Genomic DNA, 18,994 nt, shown 5'->3' with positions numbered 1-18,994 from the left:
TTTAAAAGACATACTAGGTCAATTAAAATTGAAATGCTTCCTCTAGCTATCTAATAATTGTTTAAAGAAAGTATAAACTAGAACCAAAATCTTTTTAGTTGAAGAGTATTTAATGTTATTAATATAACATATTTTATAGTATGGCCTATAAGTTCCTTATGATACTTAATTAATATTATCCCGCAAAAAATCGAGACTTAGAACATTTAAGATACTGTTTTACCTTAATTTACATTCTTTGAATTTAATTTCAATAATGTTTATATACTAAGCTTATTTTAAAAGAAACTTTAAATAAAAACTAAAAAATAAATCTTTTTTCTTTTAAGTTAGTATATAAGATTTAAAAACAAAAGTATATATTTGAAAATACTAATTTATAAAATGCTTATATTAGTAGGAATAAAAAAAATTTAATGCTTAAAAAGTTGTTGTTGTTAAATTAGCTTACCTTTATATAAAATAAATTTTACAACTATTGCTTTAGTTTTAGTAAATAAAAAAGCGCTTACAATATTTAAAAAAACCTTCGTCTGTAAATTACTACAAAAAATATTTGCACTTTTGAAAATTTACTAAATACTTAGACTACTCTTAATGTTGTTAAATCATCTTTTTAAATAAATGAATTACTAAAGTTTGTTAAGATATACTGAAAATAGCTAATGAAAGCAAGTAACTTATATTACAAGCTTATTTCAAAGATGTTTTAAATATATATAAATGAAGAATTTTAGTACAAGCTTGAATAAACTTAACCTACATTACTGTGGATAGGCGCATAATTTAAGGGAAAACTGATGTAAATACTTCTTAGGAGCATCATCAGTACAGAAATAACCAAAATAACTGCTGTAAAAATTAAACGATAGTTGTTTTAGCTAAATAATAAAAATGTTACAGTATTTTAGATTAAATGCAATGTGTTTTTCTATGAAACTACATCAAACAAAACCAACAACTAAAAATTACAAAGTTCCTGTATGTTAATGAAAAAAATCGAAAGTTAGTCTAAAACAACATTAGAACTTCAATTGCGAACTTAGTCTGAGCGCTTAACGTCATTTAACACTTAATAACACAAACTTCCGACCTAGTTGTTTGCACAACGTCGTATAAAATCCGGAAAAATGTTCAGCTGACAAACTACTCAAAAAGAAAACAACGATGAAGTTCGTCGCTGTCTTCTTGGCTTGCATTGTTGTCAGTTTTAATTAGAAAAATGTATAATAAGATTTTCAGCTTAAAAGACTTGACATTTATATTTACAAGAAAAAATGGTTAAAAAACCATTGAAAAAGTTACTTCAATTCTTAAAACAAAAACTTTTAGAAGGATATTTTGCGTTAAAAAAAAGTTTTAGTTCTGCCGAAAAATAATGACTCATGAACAAGTACAATAAAATATTCATGTTGAATTTTTTCACAGGCAGCCCAAGGTGCCACCTACCAGATACCTTCGTACCACTACTGGTGCTCCCACGCCTTCCACGTGCTGCCTGCTCACGGCTACTACAGCTACAGGATCCACTTCAACAGGAGCTGGTGCACTGCCGCCTACTACAGGCACATCCTCGCCGAGTTCCCTATCCAACACTACCCGAAAGGCTGTGAATCAGGTAAAATTAGATTAAATGTAAAGTATCTTACCAATGTAAGGTGATCTACTTTTTTAATAAAATTTATTAACATGAACTATGTGTGTGAAACTAAATTTATATAAAAAGTTTGCATTATCTTTAATACTTAGTCTAAACGAAAAATATAGAAGACAACGCCGATGCTCGCGTCAAAGAACTGGAAGAAAAACTGGCGCACTCCCGAGCGGAGATCGAGCGGGAGCTCTTCCTCCCCCTCACCGCCTGGAAGAAGGCCCTGTGCGAGATGAACGACGACTACGCGCGCGTCTTCAGGGAGTACTACACGAAGGCCTACCACCACACCCGCGAGGAAGTCGAGCAGAAAGCTCTGGCTTACGCCCGCGAGCTCGAGGTGCACAAGGAGCGGGCCGTGCGCAACTTCATCGGCGCGGTGCGCGCGATAGTGCGCAGGATCGAGAGCTTCCACAGACAACTTGTTTCGCAGTGAGTTTTTGTGTGCTTTCCAGAATTTTTGTTTCTTTAAAATTATAATCAAACAGAGGTGTTTAATTAGTAAGATATGATGTAGCTTTCTGTTGGTTTACAAGTACAGTTTTGATTGTAAATAAAGCATTAGCGAAAACGTGGGTAAATTCAATAAAATTATAAAACAGATTCAAATCTTGTCTTGCCACCCGTAAAACCAAAATTGGCTTGTTCGTAACCAAGCTGGACGCTCACGCCACCAAGTTGATTAAACAGTACGAAATTAACCTCGAAAATCTCTGTCTCAACAAGGTTGCTTTTGTAAAGAAGATCTTCACTAGCCTTTACCGTTAGTTACCTATCCAATGATTGTTATTAAAAAGCATAAATGTTATATAACTATCACAACAATTTAATTATCAGAAGAAGCTTTATGAAAAAATTACTTAACAAGAATAATTTAAAAACTTTAACAATTGCTTCAAAAAAAAAAACTGATACAGATGGCAAGGAACAACCAGCCGATTTGGAACAAGTCCTCGCTTTCTACGAAGGCTCCATCAGAAAGCACCACGTTGAACTTTTCCAAGAGTTCGAGCGCAGAATGTTGGAAGCCGTCCGCTTGATAAAGGACAGCTACAGATGCGATTACGTCTGCTACATCAAGAGCGGGTGCTACAGTTTTGCCAGAAGGCGCCACACCAGATCATGGTAGGTTCTGTTTGTTTTCAAAATAACTAGTAAAGGTACAACTCGATTTTACCTTTAGCGTTCGCACGCCATGCCTTCCAAGAACAATGTGCAAAATGTACACTGTCAAGCCATTCAATTTGGACTGGAGAGGTCCCCACTTCAAAACTCTCAGAACCTGCACTAAGGGTAAAAAAATTAGTTTTATGCAATTAATTTTATTTCATTTACTTAAATTCTAATTAAATTTTAGCTGAAAGAGAGTGTGTTTGGGAACACCAACCACACCTTGACGAGATCAGCAGAAAGTACACTATTTACACTCAGGAGCTCGTCTTGAAGCGCACCTCATGGATCCAACAGGTCAATGATTGGAAAGTAAAAGCCATGAAAGCCCTCGAAGCCATCATTGCATTGAAGATGCCAAAATACTACAACGGGTGAGTTGATATACTTAACCTAATAAAAAAATTGCACAACACTTTTTTTTATTGAACTAACATGTATTTCTCTGTGTTTAACAAGTTAACACAGTTCCACGGAGTTAGTTAAATAAAAAAGAAGTATTGTGCAACTTTCTTTTTATTGTATATTCCAGCGAACTTGCTTTGCTTGGATATTTATCAATAAACTATTAGCTTGAAGTTACGAATATTTCTATCAAAGATAATAAGTTTGTATAAAAAACAACTGAGTTCAAAATATACCATAATGTTGTACAGATGCCCACCAACCCAAGAACAAATTGTCAGCTTCCACGACCTCCTCAAGCAGCAAGCCAAGGCTTGGGTCGACCTCCACCACGACAAGATGATGGCTCAGATCGAAGCGATCTACCACAAGGTTCACGCGCGCATCGAAACTTGGAAGTCGTGCGCCGACGCCCACGTCATGAAGATCAAGCGCTCGTTCGACGCGTGCGTCGCCGCCAAGAAGACCAAGATCGCCCACTACACAACTTGTCTTGTTGACAAGCGTGTCGCCCAACGTGCAAGAATCGAAAAGAAGTTGAGAGAAGTTGGTTTCAATAATCAAAGTAGTTATGTATTTCATTTTTATAAGTTTTGATTTTTTTCAGTGCGCTCGCGTCCACTTGCTGAAATTCGACAAGTTCTTCGTCAGCGCTTTCGGCGCCGACCCCGCCAACGACCTGGTCAAGGCCCTGAAGGAGCACTACCACGCGTGCGTCCACGAAAAGGTGGAAACCACGCTGAGAAAGTTCGACGACTTCCAGCTGTTGTGGGAGCCGAGACTGATCATGCACTACTGCTGCGGCCTGAAGTGCCGCGTCAAGTTCACTCCCCCCTGCATGAAACTTCCCCTCAACTGGAACTTCTGCCCGCCCTCCGTTCACAAGTGCGTCTTCCACTGCTAGGTGCTTTGTGAAAGTATGTATGTTTTTATATTAAAGTTTATAGAATTTGTACTTGAGTTATAGAATTAAAACAGTAGTATTTTCGGAGATGAAAAACAATGTGATATGCATTTTGAAACTTTTATTTGTACTTCAACTTTCTGAATAAATTTTTTTGAACAGACAATAAAAAAAAAATTTTAAGCTAGTTAAACAGTGTTTAAGACTTTTGCTGCATAGTTTTTAACTAACACACTTAAACAGTTGTTTTAGTTTTCCACAAGACCTTACTTAAACCAAATTTTTAAGTTTATTGTTTTTTAAACAAGTAAACTATAATTATTTATAAATAAATGAAAAACTAATAAAATAAGTTTTTGCGTTTCATCATATTTAACTACACCTAATAAAAAATTTTAAACAGGCTCTTAGTCAAGTAGACGAGAAGAAAAAGACGAAAAAGATTATTTTTGACAATTTTGTATCACAAATAAACTTTTAAATCGAGATTCTAATTTGTCATTATTTGTTTAAAGAAAACCATTTACGTTACTTATAGTCGAAACAACGCTGTTTATTAATGAATTGAAAAAGTGTTTCTAAACTGTGAAGACATTGAATCTTATTTGGCTAAACAAAATTTTAAACAGTTATTTATGATTAAAAAAAACACATCAAAAACTAAAACTGTGTATCAAAACTTCGTCTTCTATAATATAAAACAGTTAAAATTTAAATAAGAAAAAAAATCTCGCACAAAATTCAAACAAAATTTCTAGCAACGGATACTAAACAAGAAGTATCTAAAGCTTCTTTTCAACAAATAAATAAGTATTAATAAATAAAATTAAACAAATTATGAGAACTTGAATTTATAAGTAAACTTTCGAAAAAATTGTAATAGTTACGTAACATACTAAAATTGCTCTAAAACATATTTTCGCTTACCTTGGTACATTGAAAAAACATTTACTAAAAAATTGCACTTGGGTTTCTTAAACATGGATCGTCAAGTTCTGGTGTGTAGGAATTAAGATCACGAAACAGAAGTAAAACAGCTAGACTTACTTTAAGACTATTCATAACAGCTCTACTTTGATAAAAGATTCAAGTTGAAAAGTTTTTTTAGTTAAAATAAATTGCCAGATAAATAAAAGTTAATTTGTCGTGGTAACTCAGTAGTAGAACTTATCCAACCATTTACTTTATATCTTAAGGAGTAGTTCTAGGCTGTTTGAAGAGCATAAATGTTGCTTGTCTTTTAAAGAGTATTTTCTACGGTTGCTTTTAATAAAACACTATATAAAATGATGTAAGTGTCTACTCAAATGTAGATCATTTGTTTGTCAAAATGTAGGTAAGAATTCAATTCAAAAAATTAATAATAAATAGTAACAATACATTTTAGTCATTTATAAGCAAAGTAGTAAACCTAGAAACATTTACACCAATAACTAATAATAAGTTATACAACAGTTAAATAGTTACTTAATAAAAACTTAGTGCTCGGTTCGTACTTTAAAATAAAATTTGTTGAATAGTTTTTAAAAAGTAACTTTTCTTTAGTATTCTTGTAATCTAATAGTAGTTGCAGACTTTTTAGTTTAGAAATTCATATTTTAGTACAGTTTCAAGTTTTTTAACGGTATAAACTAGGGGTGGGCAACGTACGGCCCGCGGGCCGGATCCGGCCCGCAGAGTGAAAATGACCGGCCCCCAAACCTTTTTTAATTTTAAATGGAATCCGGCCCGCGGACAACATTGATCCGGCCCGCAAGTAGATGATCCGGCCCGCTAAGCATTTTCAAAATTTATATAAAATCCGGCCAGCCAATTTAAGTATCACAAAACTTGTACAAAACGTTTTTTGAACTATTTCATTAAACAAAACTGTAAGACTTTGACCCTGAAAACGTTTGTTAAAATGGCTTATTTTTTTGTGGTGATAAAACACTATTTTGTTATAGTATCTTGTTCTGTTTCAAGTCAGTAGAAGTAATCCTTTCTCAAATTATCCAAATGCAGTTGTTTGCTGAAGTAACTTTGATGATCATACCTACCATAATGTTTTCATAAAAATAGACATGTAAAAAATTGCTGTCTTTTCCAGATAAGTATTGAGTTGTTTTTTAAATGTTTAAAATAGAAAAAAAAATATCTTTTTAAACATCGACAACTTTTTTAAGTCAAACTGCTCAAGTTTAAATTTTTGTCAAATGTTTTAAGTTTAGACTACAATTTGCACTTTTTCTGCTATTGTTTTTTCATTAAGGACTTTTTGATTAAATGTATGGTTAAGTTTAGTGATGACCAGTTGATGACAATAGTTTCACTTGATAATAAGTTTGGTCGTCGTTTTGCAGACTTTTAACAATTAAGTGAAGAATTCGACATTATTTCATCACTGTCGACGTTTGACACCGAAAATGTACTTAGTAATGTTGTTAGAACTGTTGAACTTCAATGTGGCAGTACACAAAAAGAAAAGTTCAAAACTGAAAAATTGACAGATTTATGACTTACTTAACAGGTCAAAATTTGTTAATTTAAAAAAGATGACAATGAATTATTTGTTCTGTTTTGGTCTACATATTTTTGCAAACAAACATTCTTAACCATGTATATAAACAAAAGTAAGCTGCGTTCAAATCTTACTGATACCAATTTGCAGTCATTACTGAGAATATCTACTTCAAATAAACTTCCAGATTTTAAACAACTTGTTAAAAACTTTAATGATCCATAAATGTCTCATTGACTTCTTTTTAGTGTAACTATTCTTGCTAAATTCTTTAAACTTAACATTCAAAGTATAATGTGACAGTTTTATGTTTTAGTTTTTCGTTTAGTAATATCTTCACTAGCGAAATCAATCCTAATCTAAAAGTCTATTAAACTAAAATATTTGTTATGCTAAAAATACATATTAATTTATTTTTTGTTTCAATATTTCGTATTTTTATGTTAGTACTCTTATTAAAGTATTTTAGGTGCACTGTTTGATAATGATATTTTTAAAGTACAGAACTTAGTTAAATTTCTTAGGTTAATTATAACTATTTGATATTTTGAAAGTAAACATGTTAAAATCTCAAGCCAAAGTATTTTTTATCTAGGCTTAACTATTTTTTAAATAAGTTAATAAGAAAATTTAAAACCAAACATATAATTTTTGTTGCTTTTATAAGATTTTTAGATAGACTTTATGTATAATTGATCGAGCCAAAGTTTGTCAACTTCTAAAGATGACCATGGAACTAGTTGTGTTGTTCGATACTTCATACATTTGAAAACAAACATTTCCGACCACAAACATTAACAAGGATAAGCTAACTTCAAACCTAATCGGTATTTCAGTGCACTTGCAGATTTTCCATAACTGTCATGCAACTAGATTTAAACAACTCTAATACATGATCAACCTTAAGCGTTTTATCGAGATCTTTTATTTATTTTATTTTTTGCTTTTTATGGTAAAACTGTTTATATATCAGAATTTGTTTTGTTTCTTTTAAACATGCAAAAAATGTAATGAATCTTCTTTAGCTTAATTAAATTAAATAATAGTAGTTTAATATTATATTGTTTATTAATTTTTGAACAAATATTATCAAAATAAACTCCAGATAAGGATTTTCAAAATTACTTAATTTCGAATAGTTAGCAATTTTTTTATGTTTTAGCTTGCAATGTTAGGCTCGAGTAACTTTTAGTAACCAAATTATAATTTTTTTAGGACTAACTAGTATTAATTCTGTCTAGCGTTATAATATATATAGAATTATGAATACTTAACTAAATTTAACATAAAATTTCATACTTGACAACCTTGATAATTAATATATTGATTCAAAATTCTTAAATACCCGATCAATAAGCATCTAGCCGGATTCAAATCTTTTTGAAATTAGCTACCATTCGGATCTAGATCTTTGTCTAAAATTAGTATTTAGGCGGATCCGGATAATATGTTTAAAATAGGATCCGGATCTAAAAAAAGGATCCAGCTGAATCCAAAAGATCTTTAACTTAAAATGATCCGGCCCGCTGAGGACTATATTTTTTTGGATCTGGCCCGTCAAATATTTACGTTGCCCACCCCTAGTATAAACCAAAGAATTTTAGTAGCTTAGTTATCCTATAAAAAAAATCAATATAATAGCCTGTGTGTCTTATTTATGTTTAATAATTAAAACGGCAAACACTTTTAAAACAATTAGTAGTTAAGTTAGCTAAAACTCTTTACAGTTATTAAATTCAGTAAAAAAATAAAGACTGTATCTAAAATGTTAAAACAGTTTAGGTTCTCTAGTTGTTTTGATTTGAAATTAAATTTAAATAAGATTCTTAATAAAATAGTTTGGTATGCAAAAACTGTATTTTTTACTTATTTTGTTACCAAATACATTTTTTTACAAAATAAATATTTTTTATATTCAGTTATTAGTTAATTTTTGCGTATTTTCAAAATTTCAAACTTAATAAGTTACAATTTTAATTTAAGTTATATGTTTAGATAGTTTTTATCTTATCTTTGTTCGTGAAGCTTATGCGTACCTTTTAAAACAAAAAACTTTCTTATTTATTTTTAGAATCAAGACGATTAAAAATACAAACTTATAGCTTGTTGACATTTCTTTTACATTGTTTGATCAAAATATTATCTTAAACTATTTCAAAAAATTTCAAAAAATATCCAGTCAACTGTTCTTAATCTTCATAGTAAATACTTAAGTGCAGTTTTGTTTTTAAAAACTCGTACAAAATATTCTAGACAAAATATTATTTTTTTAAATTTTTAATAACAAGTTTGTTATATTAGTGAACTAATACATAAATTTTTATTAAAAATAGTATTTTAAAATAACTGACCTATCAGTTTTTTTCAAGAAACAATATGTTAATATTTAAAACCTACAAATAAAAATTAAAAAGCATTTGCTTGCAAATGTTTTAGTAAACTTTTGTTGTTAAAATTGTATGTATTACAAAAATCAATCAACTTATAGTTTATTTTAGATTTTAGTTGTTTGATTAAATCTATTTATTAAATACGAATAAAATTTATAAAAACAACTGTTTCGATAAAAAGTGCACAGTATGAAAAATTCATTGTACTGTTTGAATTTAAGTTGTGTACAAATGTTGAAAAATAAAAGCTTAAAAACAGATTTTAGGGTTTAGTTTTTGTAATATATTTTCCTTAATGCTGTAAAATATTAAAAGTTTTACTTATGTACAGAAATCTCATTAATTTTTAATTATCTAAAAAAACTATAAGAGTATTTCATCTTTAAAAACTGTATTAAAATTTAAAAAAAATAATTTGACAGTATCTGGGCAAGTTGCCTATTAGTCTTTGTTTCCAGTAGTCTTTAAATTTCAAGTTATAAAAAACATTTTGTCGCTCTTCAAAAGAACAGGAACTATAACAAACCCTACAAAACCTCTTCACAAAAATCTTCACATTAGCAGCAGGTATAATTTTAAAGCCCTTTTTTTAACGAAAGAACATACTAAACTTTTACGTGCAAATCGTCATTTAAAAGCGGCTTATCCGAGCCGCTGGCTTCCTCCACTTCTTCCTTGATTGCTGCTTCAACTGGTTTCTTTTCAGGTTCGGGGGTTCCCGCCAACTTTTCCGCGGGAGCAAAAACCTCGTCTTCCACCGGATCGTCCACCTGCTTGTACGGGCTCTGCAGCACGCACGACGTTTTCGTCGACGTTCTGTTTTTGAAATTTTCACCGCTTGGTGGCAGCGTTGAGAGGTTGGTGAAGTTTTTGCTCGCCTGATCAGGGTTGTTGTTGGTGAAGGTCGTCAGTGATCGCTTCCTGGCCAGTTGCACGCTGTTCGTGCTGCTTCGTCGCCGCTGCTTGCCGCTGGTGAAGTTTCCAAGCGAGGCTTGCCGCTTGAACGTCTTCTTGACGGAGTTCGAACCTGGTGTTTTTGTTGAAATCAAAATAAATTAATTAAAACATTTTTTAATGAATTTTTTTTTTACTCTAAGATAGAAGCATATTAACGAGTTTTAAAATGACTAAAGGTTCAAAATAAATTAACGATGACACCTAAACTGAAATAAATAAAAAAATTTAAGTATTCTTTAGCACGTTTTCTTAGAAACAAAATTACTTAAACATTTTTAAACAGTTAGGGTTTTTTCACCATATGTTTGATAAGTCATTCAATATTTAAACGCAGTTTTTATTTTGTTAATACGATTGTATAAACTAATATTGTTTAAGAAATTTGCAATCTTTTTTTGTGATATAAAAGATGTAAGTATTTATTTACATTTTGTTTGGAGTATTAGTAACAATCTTAGTTTAATTATTATTTGGTTTACATAAGTCAAAAGTTTAGGTATTAAGCTTTTCAAGTTAGTATTCTTATCAAATTTTTACATTACTTAGCCCTAACTTGAACCAATCAAAATCAAATAATTTAAATTTTTTTAAATCATTAGGCATCAGTAAAAAAATACGTCCACTCCTAGCATAACCGTTTTTTTAATTTTTTTTAGAAGCTGAAGAAAATAGCATAAATTCACATCTCAATTATCTTGTACACAGCTGTAAAACTGACAAAGTCGTTAATGCTAAATTCAACTTAAAATTCAAACACGTAGTCAACAGGGATACGTTCAAAATCCACCCGAGATCAAAATCCACCCGATCAAAATCCACCCAGTCAAATTCGAGAACCGCTTACCGATCGAGGGTAAGGGTTAGGGTTAACAGTGATAGTGAAAAATAAAAATATATATATAAAATAAATTAATAAAACAATTTAAAAAAATCGGGTGGATTTTGAACGCGAGTGGATTTTGACACTATACCATTCAACTGTAGAACCAATCGTGGGAATATTCATCTCAAAATACTAACTTCTGCTGAGCCTCCTTTTGATGTCGGTGAGGGTGTTGTGCCTGTTGGTGGTGAAGTTGCTGTCGGTTGTCGTTTCGATGTCTGTTGCCCTCACTTTCCTCAGCACTACCTGCGGTTTATTGCAAACGGGTTTAGTTTAGGTTTTACACATTTGTTTTTGTTTTACTTTACTCTCAGTCGTTGAATTTTTTTCACTATTTATATTGATTGTTGTATCAAAGTATCCTCACAACTTTATTTTAACTTACAACTAAATACAACAAAATGCAAAAACTGTAACAAACAAAACTTTAAAAATAACTAGTTTCTTTTGCAATTTAGACGATTGCAGCATAAAAATCAATTCGAGATTCAAAAAAGTAAACATTAACAGCGTAGCTATTACAAAAACACATAATCTTTTGGGTTAGTACTTTTTTACTACTCAGCAAATTAATTTTACTCACTTGAAGTTCTTTTCGGTATCTTGCATTGGCAAAGATGCAAACGATCGGGTTGAGTAACGGCTGCAGAAAGGCCAGAGCGAATGTCGAGTAAGTGAACCATTTAGACGACTTTATGGTTGTAGAGGCTTCTTTCAAAACTCGAATCTGTTTTTAATTTGAATTAAACGGAATTGAACTTAGTATTTTTAATTAAAAAACTAAGTATGTACATACAATTTTTCATATCTAGGTAAATAGTGTTCGCAAAACAACAAAGACGTTTTTTTAATAAAATAAAGAGCTGAGTCACGAAATTCAATCATTGTTAGCTAAGAGATAACAAAAATTGCGGTTTATAAAAGCTTACGTAGAATTGCATTTAATAAGTATAAATCTGCTATCGTACTTATGCGATATAGATAAAAATATTATTTTAGTGTTGATAGACTTTACAACTAGTCGGAAATTTAATATAGATAGTATTTAAAAGTTTACTTTCTTCTTTTTAATACAAAATTTAAACTAATCAATTTATTAATATATAATTTCCAAACCATATTAACAATAAGCTTAGTTATGAGTGTAGCAAAAAAGATTGTCAATTTAAAATAAGCGAACTACTGTGAAATAAAAAAATGTCTATAAAAGATATAGCAAAAACACTATTCAAATCTGTTGATATAAAATTTTATCTTAAGTTTTTTTTTAGATATTTCAAACTGTATTTTTTTGTAATAAACAAAAATTTAAACTATGTTTTATATTTTAAACTTAACAAAAATAAACTTAATTATTATCAACATACAACTAATAAAACAGTCTTACAATGTATGGGGAGTAGCAGAATATGAATATGATGCAAATTGCCATTGTTGTCACAGTTGCGTTTCTCGTTCTCCGTCCTGAAGTCTTACGCTTCTGCTTCTGTTGTTTAATTGTATTTCATTTGTATTGTTTATTGAGCTACAAAAAAAAGACTCTCATAATATTTAGTCCTAGGACCTGGGGTACGCAAAAAACCTTTCGGTTATCGAGCCGCACACCACAGGATACCTTTCATCGTCTTGTCCAGGACAATACGTTAAAATATGTGGAAAATACAAAAGTTAAATAAAAAAAATTAATTGTTGTTAACTAAAGTTTGTAAATTTTATTACAAAACATTGCTTTTAAGTTTTAAATACAGCGAACAAGCATGAAGCTCTATGTTTTTGGTAATTTGGTTAATTTCTATACGCATTACACAAACGTTTTGGCTATCTTCAAAGCATAGTGTTGATTGCAACTAAAGTTTAAAGTTAATAAAAATTTTAATAAACACACAAAACTGTATGTTTAACAAGTTTTTTTTATATAAAATATGCTGTCAGAAAAACTTATTTATAAAACAACAACACCAGCACAAACTTTTTAACATACAAAACTTTTTTTCTTTGAAAAAGCTTAAGATAACTAAAAAACGACAACTCGTGATAAGAACATCATTGTTTTAAGATTACTATATTGAAAAAAATTCAACACCTTGGCTCGAAAATATACTTTGAAACATAAAAAACAGCAAACAAACTTTTTTTTGGTACTCAAGAACAAACAGCTTGTATTGAAAGGAGGCGGTGCACGCCAGCAGCAAAGCGAGCGCAATCACGAACAAGCTGTGAATGGCGATCACGTATGCCTGGTCTGTCGGGTCATCTGAAAAAAATTAAATGTCAAAGATTTTACAGGCTATCAAAAACAATACAAATGTTTCACTCTCGGTGTTCTAGATGAGTAAGAGTCAAATTTGCACGAGACGACAAAATTGCACAAGCGGACAAAATTACAAGAACACTTTTTTGCACAAGCAGACAACTTTGCACGAGTTAAATTTTTTATTTATCTTTGTTTTTCAATTTTTTCATTAACTTTAATATTTTTTAAACTAATTTAGTTTTTATTCTTACTATCACTGTTACTCCTAACTCTTACCCTCGATTAGTAACTTTTTTTTTTTAATTTATCTTTCAAATAATTTTTTCTGTTTTTTTTTTCTCGTGCAAAAATGACCCTTCGTGCAAAATTGTAACTAGTGGAAAATTGACCCTTAGTGCAAAATTAACTTCGTGGAATTTTGTCCCCTCGTGCAAATTTGTCTTCGTGCAAAATTATCTTCGTGAAAAATTGACCCCTCGTGCAGTTTGGACCCGTTCCCAGGTTTTCTAAATTGGTAGGAGTCTAATGTGCACGAAGGAAAACTTTTGCACGAAGAAATTTTTGAAAAAAGATTCACTTTTGCACGGCGTCAATTTTGAACGAGGGGTAACTTTTGCTCAAAGACACTTTTGCACGAAGGGTCACTTTGCACGAAGACACTTTTGAACGGGTTATTTTTATTTTTATTGTATTAACTTTGATTTTTATTATTGTTTTTTTACTATCACTTTTACCCCTAACCCTTACCCTCTGTCGGTATTTTACTTTGATTTTTTAGTTTATTTTTTAATTAAAATGTTCCTTCGTGCAAAAGTGTCTTTTCGTGCATATTTGGCCCTTCGTGCATATTTGACCCGTTCCCGTTCTAGATAATTGTGAATTAGATTGAAATAAAATGTTAAAACCTATGATAATTTTTTTCAAGTAATGTAGATAAGTTGAGAACTTTTTATTGTTCAATTAAGAAAAATTACAATACAGTGCATTTCTTAGTAATAGACTAACCAATTACAAAGTTTATACTTATAAAATGTAAAATTTATTTCATAAAACTTATAGGATAAGCATTTGAATAAGTAATTATAATTTATAAGCTTTACAATTGATTATTGAATGATAAAAAACGCTCAAAATGTTTGGTCCCAGAACGTGGTGCACAAAAAAACTTTCGGTTGTCGAGTCACACACCATTTGGGTACCTTTTAACGTAAGTTCAGAACAACATAAAAAGCTAAACAATATTTTATTTTAACGGCCAAACCTGTGATCGTGTCGATCAGGCAAACTCTTCTCCCGCTGACGACATGGTATTCCCCTATGTCGAAAATCGGAAGTAGGGCGACAATGAAAACAAGCACCAACGAAACTTGCAGGGATATTTTCAGAACCTAAAACAATTGTTGTGATAATTAAATTGTCAAAAACAAATGCAATCTTAAAAGTAGCTACACTGCAGCTAATTTGCATATTTGCAATTAAGACTTAGTTTTCAAGTGGTAATATTATATATATTTTCAATCTATACCCTTTTCCCTTACCCAAACATATAATAAATAAATCAAAATAAAAGCTAAAACTAAAAGAGAAAACTATTTAAAAGATAAATCTTAGTTGCAAATGTGCAAGTTAGCTGCAGGTTTTGAAGTTACCCCAGTCTATATGTGTTCTCACAAGTGCAGTTTAAGTTATTCAAAAACAAACAAAAAGACCAACTGACCCGCATTCCGACGTTGCTGCGGTACAGGAAGGGCTGGTACAGGGCCAGGACGCGGTCGAACGCCATCAGGATGGTTATCAGGGGCGAAATGACCAGCAGGAACAGCGACAAGAAGCCGAAAGCGTTGCACAGGGAGTTTCCCCCGATGAAAGAGCAATCTTGCCGGGAGAAGAGGGGCATCACCAGCATCAGGAAAGCCTGGTTTGTTAGTTGATGAAAGAAACTTGGAAAAAAACAATTTTGTAATGAAAAACATAACACTTTTGAGTTTGTATTGTCAGTTTTCTACATAAAATCATCTATCTTAATAACTGTTGAATTTCTAGTTTTGTAACAAAGGTTAATTAAGAACTATACAAGTTTGATTATGTGTGAAAAGCTGCAATAAAAACACAAACAGAATTGGTTAGCATAAAGTAAACTCAAACTAACATAAGGATTTGCTTATGTAAATAAAATACATAGAAATCGTACAGTATCAAAAAAATAATGAATATAATATACATAAACCTTTAAGACATAGGAAAACAAAACGTTCAAAGAACAATCTAAACTTTTATAATGGTCGTTAAAGTAATAACAATAAAAAACAAACTTAACGATAAAGATAAATATATGTATATATAACTGTTTCTAAGGAAATACTTGCAGTCCTATGAAAATGTTTTTTTTTTCAACTTATAAGGCTCTGTGATGCTTAATAAAAAAATTGTGTTATTCAAAAACAATAAGTTTTTAAAAAAGTTGTATTAAATTCTAACTTTAGTAAAATTTTTATAAATTCTTATTCCAAGGTCTGAAAAATCCTGAGAAATATAATCAATACGGTTTTACATTTTTTATATTTAGAACAAAGTTCATTTACAACGTCATTTGAGCGTGATCCATTTTAATTTTGCACGTGGTGAAAAAAATGTTTCAACATAAAAATTAAGCAACATGTCTGAAACATTCAAATTGCAACAAACACAAGTTCTTCTTATGTAAAAGTGACGTAATATCACAAGTTACCGTCAATTGGAAATTAAATAAAAGTAAAGAGTATATTTTTATACGTATACTTGCAATCGATCGCTTTTAGAGAATCAATTGACTTAAGTTTATATACATTTGGATTAATTTGCTTTATTTGAATTGCATAACAAAAAACTTTTTAACTGTCATAATTAGTAAAAACAGTATACACTCAATATAACTTTTATCGTTTTATGTTTTTATAGAAATATGCTTACCGTAGTTTTAATAACCATGTCTAACCATTAAAAAATTGACTTAGTATTAGTAAATTATTAAAACATCACAAGCAAAAAGTACCTTTATTTAATTAAAGTTTTTTTCTAAGTAGATATTACACATCAGTTATTTTTACCCTTATTAACCTTTTTTATAATACACTAGTAAGTTTTTAAAAATATCATAAATTTATTCGACAATAATTTTTTAAATAATTTTACGCTTTAAAACAAATATTAAGATCAGAAGAACCACAAGTTTTTAATTTTGTTTAACTACTTTTTGTAAAAGCATTATGAAAGATAAACTATGTTTAAACTTTGTACCAAACTCAGAAAATAAACAGCAAAACTTTCTTAAGCTAGTTTTTAGAACAGCTACTAAAACTAAAATTTTGGCATTTTATTCTACAAATACAAAAAAACGTTTATATGCTGAAAACTGTTCCCGCAACACAATCAGTAATTGTGACGTCATACCTGAGCGATGTCGCACACGTTCATGAAGCGGATGCACAGGTAGACGGGGTTGCTCCTCCCCCTCACGTTGACCAGGGGCACCCGGAACAGGACGACCGAGGCGAACAGGTTGACCAGCAACGTGAGAAAACACCCCCCGAACAGCAACGAGTTGAAGTAGTTCCACTTGCAGTTCTAAAGTGGAAATGTTTTTGGTATTAATGTAATAAATGCTTTGTTAAGCTTTTGTACGTAGTTATTTTTCGAGCACGTCACGCATAATCTATTTCGGCTGACAGCGGACTTGTTATTTTTTCTTAATTTAGCTGTCTTATATTTGACGCTTTGAAGTAGTATTTACCTTCTGCAGTTCTTAATGATGCAGAAATAAGCATTTATGAAAAGTATTTTTATTAACCTACCTTGGTTTAAAGTGTACTTATTTTTTTTGTACAACTTGCAAGCTTTCTAAACTTCATAAAATGTTTTAGTAGGTGACTGTTTTTTCTCATTACCGTGCGGAAAATTCTAGCGAAAAAACTCAACTTAATTGTTGAATGACGTCGTTCAAATGGGCAATAGAACTAGGATTTAGCTGTTTATCTGACGCCTAAAACACTTTGAAAAGTCTGGAGGGACTGGTCACCGAGTTATTTACTTCTCTGTTTTACACGAATTGGCTGATCCGAACACTAATAACAATAATAGGTTTGGGGCAATAGAACAAGAGCTTTTACGTTTTTATTCTATTGGCACCTGATTGCTGCTTGTTTCATTGCAATCTGGGTCACCGGCAGCCAATCGGTTGTCAAGTCTAGTGCGAACCGAGATTTATTGGCTTTTATTTAGATATTTAGGTAATCACTTTTGTGCACTAAAAAATTCAGACTAACGTAATCTTTTGGTTTGATGTATTCAATTTCAAACTAGCTCTACTAAAATATGTACATACACTTGTTTAGATAGATGAGTAATAAAAACTAATTTACAGTTAAACTCACAAGTACTGGTGTTGAGATGTTAGTTGCATTATAATTCATGAAATGATTGAAGTTTTGATGTGATACGTCGTTCATTTTAAAATATTGTTTCAGAACTGGAAACAATATAAGTTTTCTTTAAAAAACAAAATATGTAATCAAAAAAAGTAAACTTTACTTATGCTTTCTATTTTAGGCTTTAACTTGTTAAATATTGGGTTAATTTATACTAAAGAAGCAAATATTATGTCAGCTTTTTTGATCTATATCAGTATACAAAAATATTTAAGCATTTTTTATACTATTTAAAAAATGCCAATTCATAGTTAAAAATTATTATTCTACTAAAAAATCGATAAATTAAAATGTCCACTCAAAAAACAGCTTAGAATTATAATTTTAGTATGAGTTTTCAAAAAAAAAACTAGCTGTGCTGTGAAGAATCTTGAAATAGCAATAAAAATCTAATTAAGTTCGAACAAAACATAATTGAAACTGTTAAGAAAAATTGCAACAAAAAACACAAAGATGTCTGAGTTGTTTGTACTCTGCTAAAAAAGTTTTCAACTGCAAAAAAAAAACTTAAACTTTGTTTTATTGAGTCAACTGCACATTCGCTCACCGCAGAACGATGGAATAAGTTGGAAATTGCTTCTTTATTGCACTTTTGTAGTAAGCGCATTGTACGTATCAAATAAAAACTACGTAAGCATTTATCCTGCTCTGGTTTTTAGTTAATGGTTGAAAAATGATATTTTCATACACAAAAAAAATGTTTTGACAAAATTAAAAAGAAAAAACTTCATCAGTTTAAAACTTGGAATTAATATAAAAACTCTAAAAACTTTATAAATAAGTGTTTAATTATTATATACAATAATAAATTTGATTTTTTTTCCATTTTTTAAGTTAGAAAAATTAAAACAACAAAAAAGTTTAAGAAAACCAGTAAATTACTGAACTGAGCATTTTATAATTTTTCTTCATAAAGCAAACGCTTAACAAAATTTGATAAATTAAACTAACTGTGTGGCAATCTAAAATTAATTCCAACAACTTCTAAAACAATAATCCGGAAACATGACTAATCCAATATCTAAACAAACTAAAAAAAAAAGTAATCCAAATAAAGATAAACTTTTTATATAAAAAAAGAAATTACAAGCTAAAGCATTTGAAAATACTTACATATTTATCGCTTTATATGCTATTTTCGTTTTGTTAGTAACTTTTCAGCTCTGAAAATTATTTTTACTGAAAGAACCTTTGCGTTTTATATTGAAAAAAAAACTGAGCTTTTTAAGAAGAAGCACAAACAAATAAACTAATACTTCAAAGCTTGTTACTTACTACGTGAGCTTAGTATGAGCTGTTAAAGTTTAAAGGAAGTGTGAATAAATAAGCTTAAGTTACTGCGGCTTCCTTTCTTTACTGCAGTAAGAATTCTTTTTTTCTTAAAACTGTTCAATCTTCAAAAATCGTTTAACTGTAT

General features: G+C 30.5%; 2 protein-coding genes across 2 annotated transcripts; one reads left to right on the top strand and one right to left on the bottom strand.

Moving 5' to 3' along the window:
• The first annotated feature begins 1,123 nt into the window (after nucleotides 1-1,123).
• On the top strand, nucleotides 1,124-4,618 carry LOC145840199 (uncharacterized). The gene is made up of 10 exons (XM_082947369.1): nucleotides 1,124-1,203; nucleotides 1,429-1,618; nucleotides 1,768-2,083; nucleotides 2,254-2,414; nucleotides 2,569-2,776; nucleotides 2,835-2,944; nucleotides 3,009-3,195; nucleotides 3,478-3,772; nucleotides 3,834-4,143; nucleotides 4,534-4,618. The coding sequence occupies exons 1-9, from the start codon at nucleotides 1,168-1,170 to the stop codon at nucleotides 4,128-4,130; spliced, it is 1,800 nt and encodes a 599-aa protein (XP_082803495.1). The 5' UTR covers nucleotides 1,124-1,167; the 3' UTR covers nucleotides 4,131-4,143; nucleotides 4,534-4,618.
• A 4,495-nt stretch (nucleotides 4,619-9,113) lies between these two features.
• LOC145840512 (uncharacterized) lies at nucleotides 9,114-17,633 on the bottom strand. Its single transcript, XM_082947797.1, has 9 exons — nucleotides 17,524-17,633; nucleotides 16,544-16,717; nucleotides 14,832-15,029; nucleotides 14,376-14,502; nucleotides 12,990-13,114; nucleotides 12,248-12,346; nucleotides 11,444-11,587; nucleotides 10,998-11,106; nucleotides 9,114-10,047 (listed from the first exon to the last, which is right to left on the bottom strand). The coding sequence occupies exons 1-9, from the start codon at nucleotides 17,596-17,598 to the stop codon at nucleotides 9,626-9,628; spliced, it is 1,473 nt and encodes a 490-aa protein (XP_082803923.1). The 5' UTR covers nucleotides 17,599-17,633; the 3' UTR covers nucleotides 9,114-9,625.
• Nucleotides 17,634-18,994: the final 1,361 nt, after the last annotated feature.

Source organism: Thalia democratica, chromosome 7, assembly GCF_965202585.1.
Source record: "Thalia democratica chromosome 7, ktThaDemo2.hap1.1, whole genome shotgun sequence".
NCBI lineage: Eukaryota > Metazoa > Chordata > Thaliacea > Salpida > Salpidae > Thalia > Thalia democratica.
This window is presented reverse-complemented; position numbering and strand designations above follow the sequence as displayed.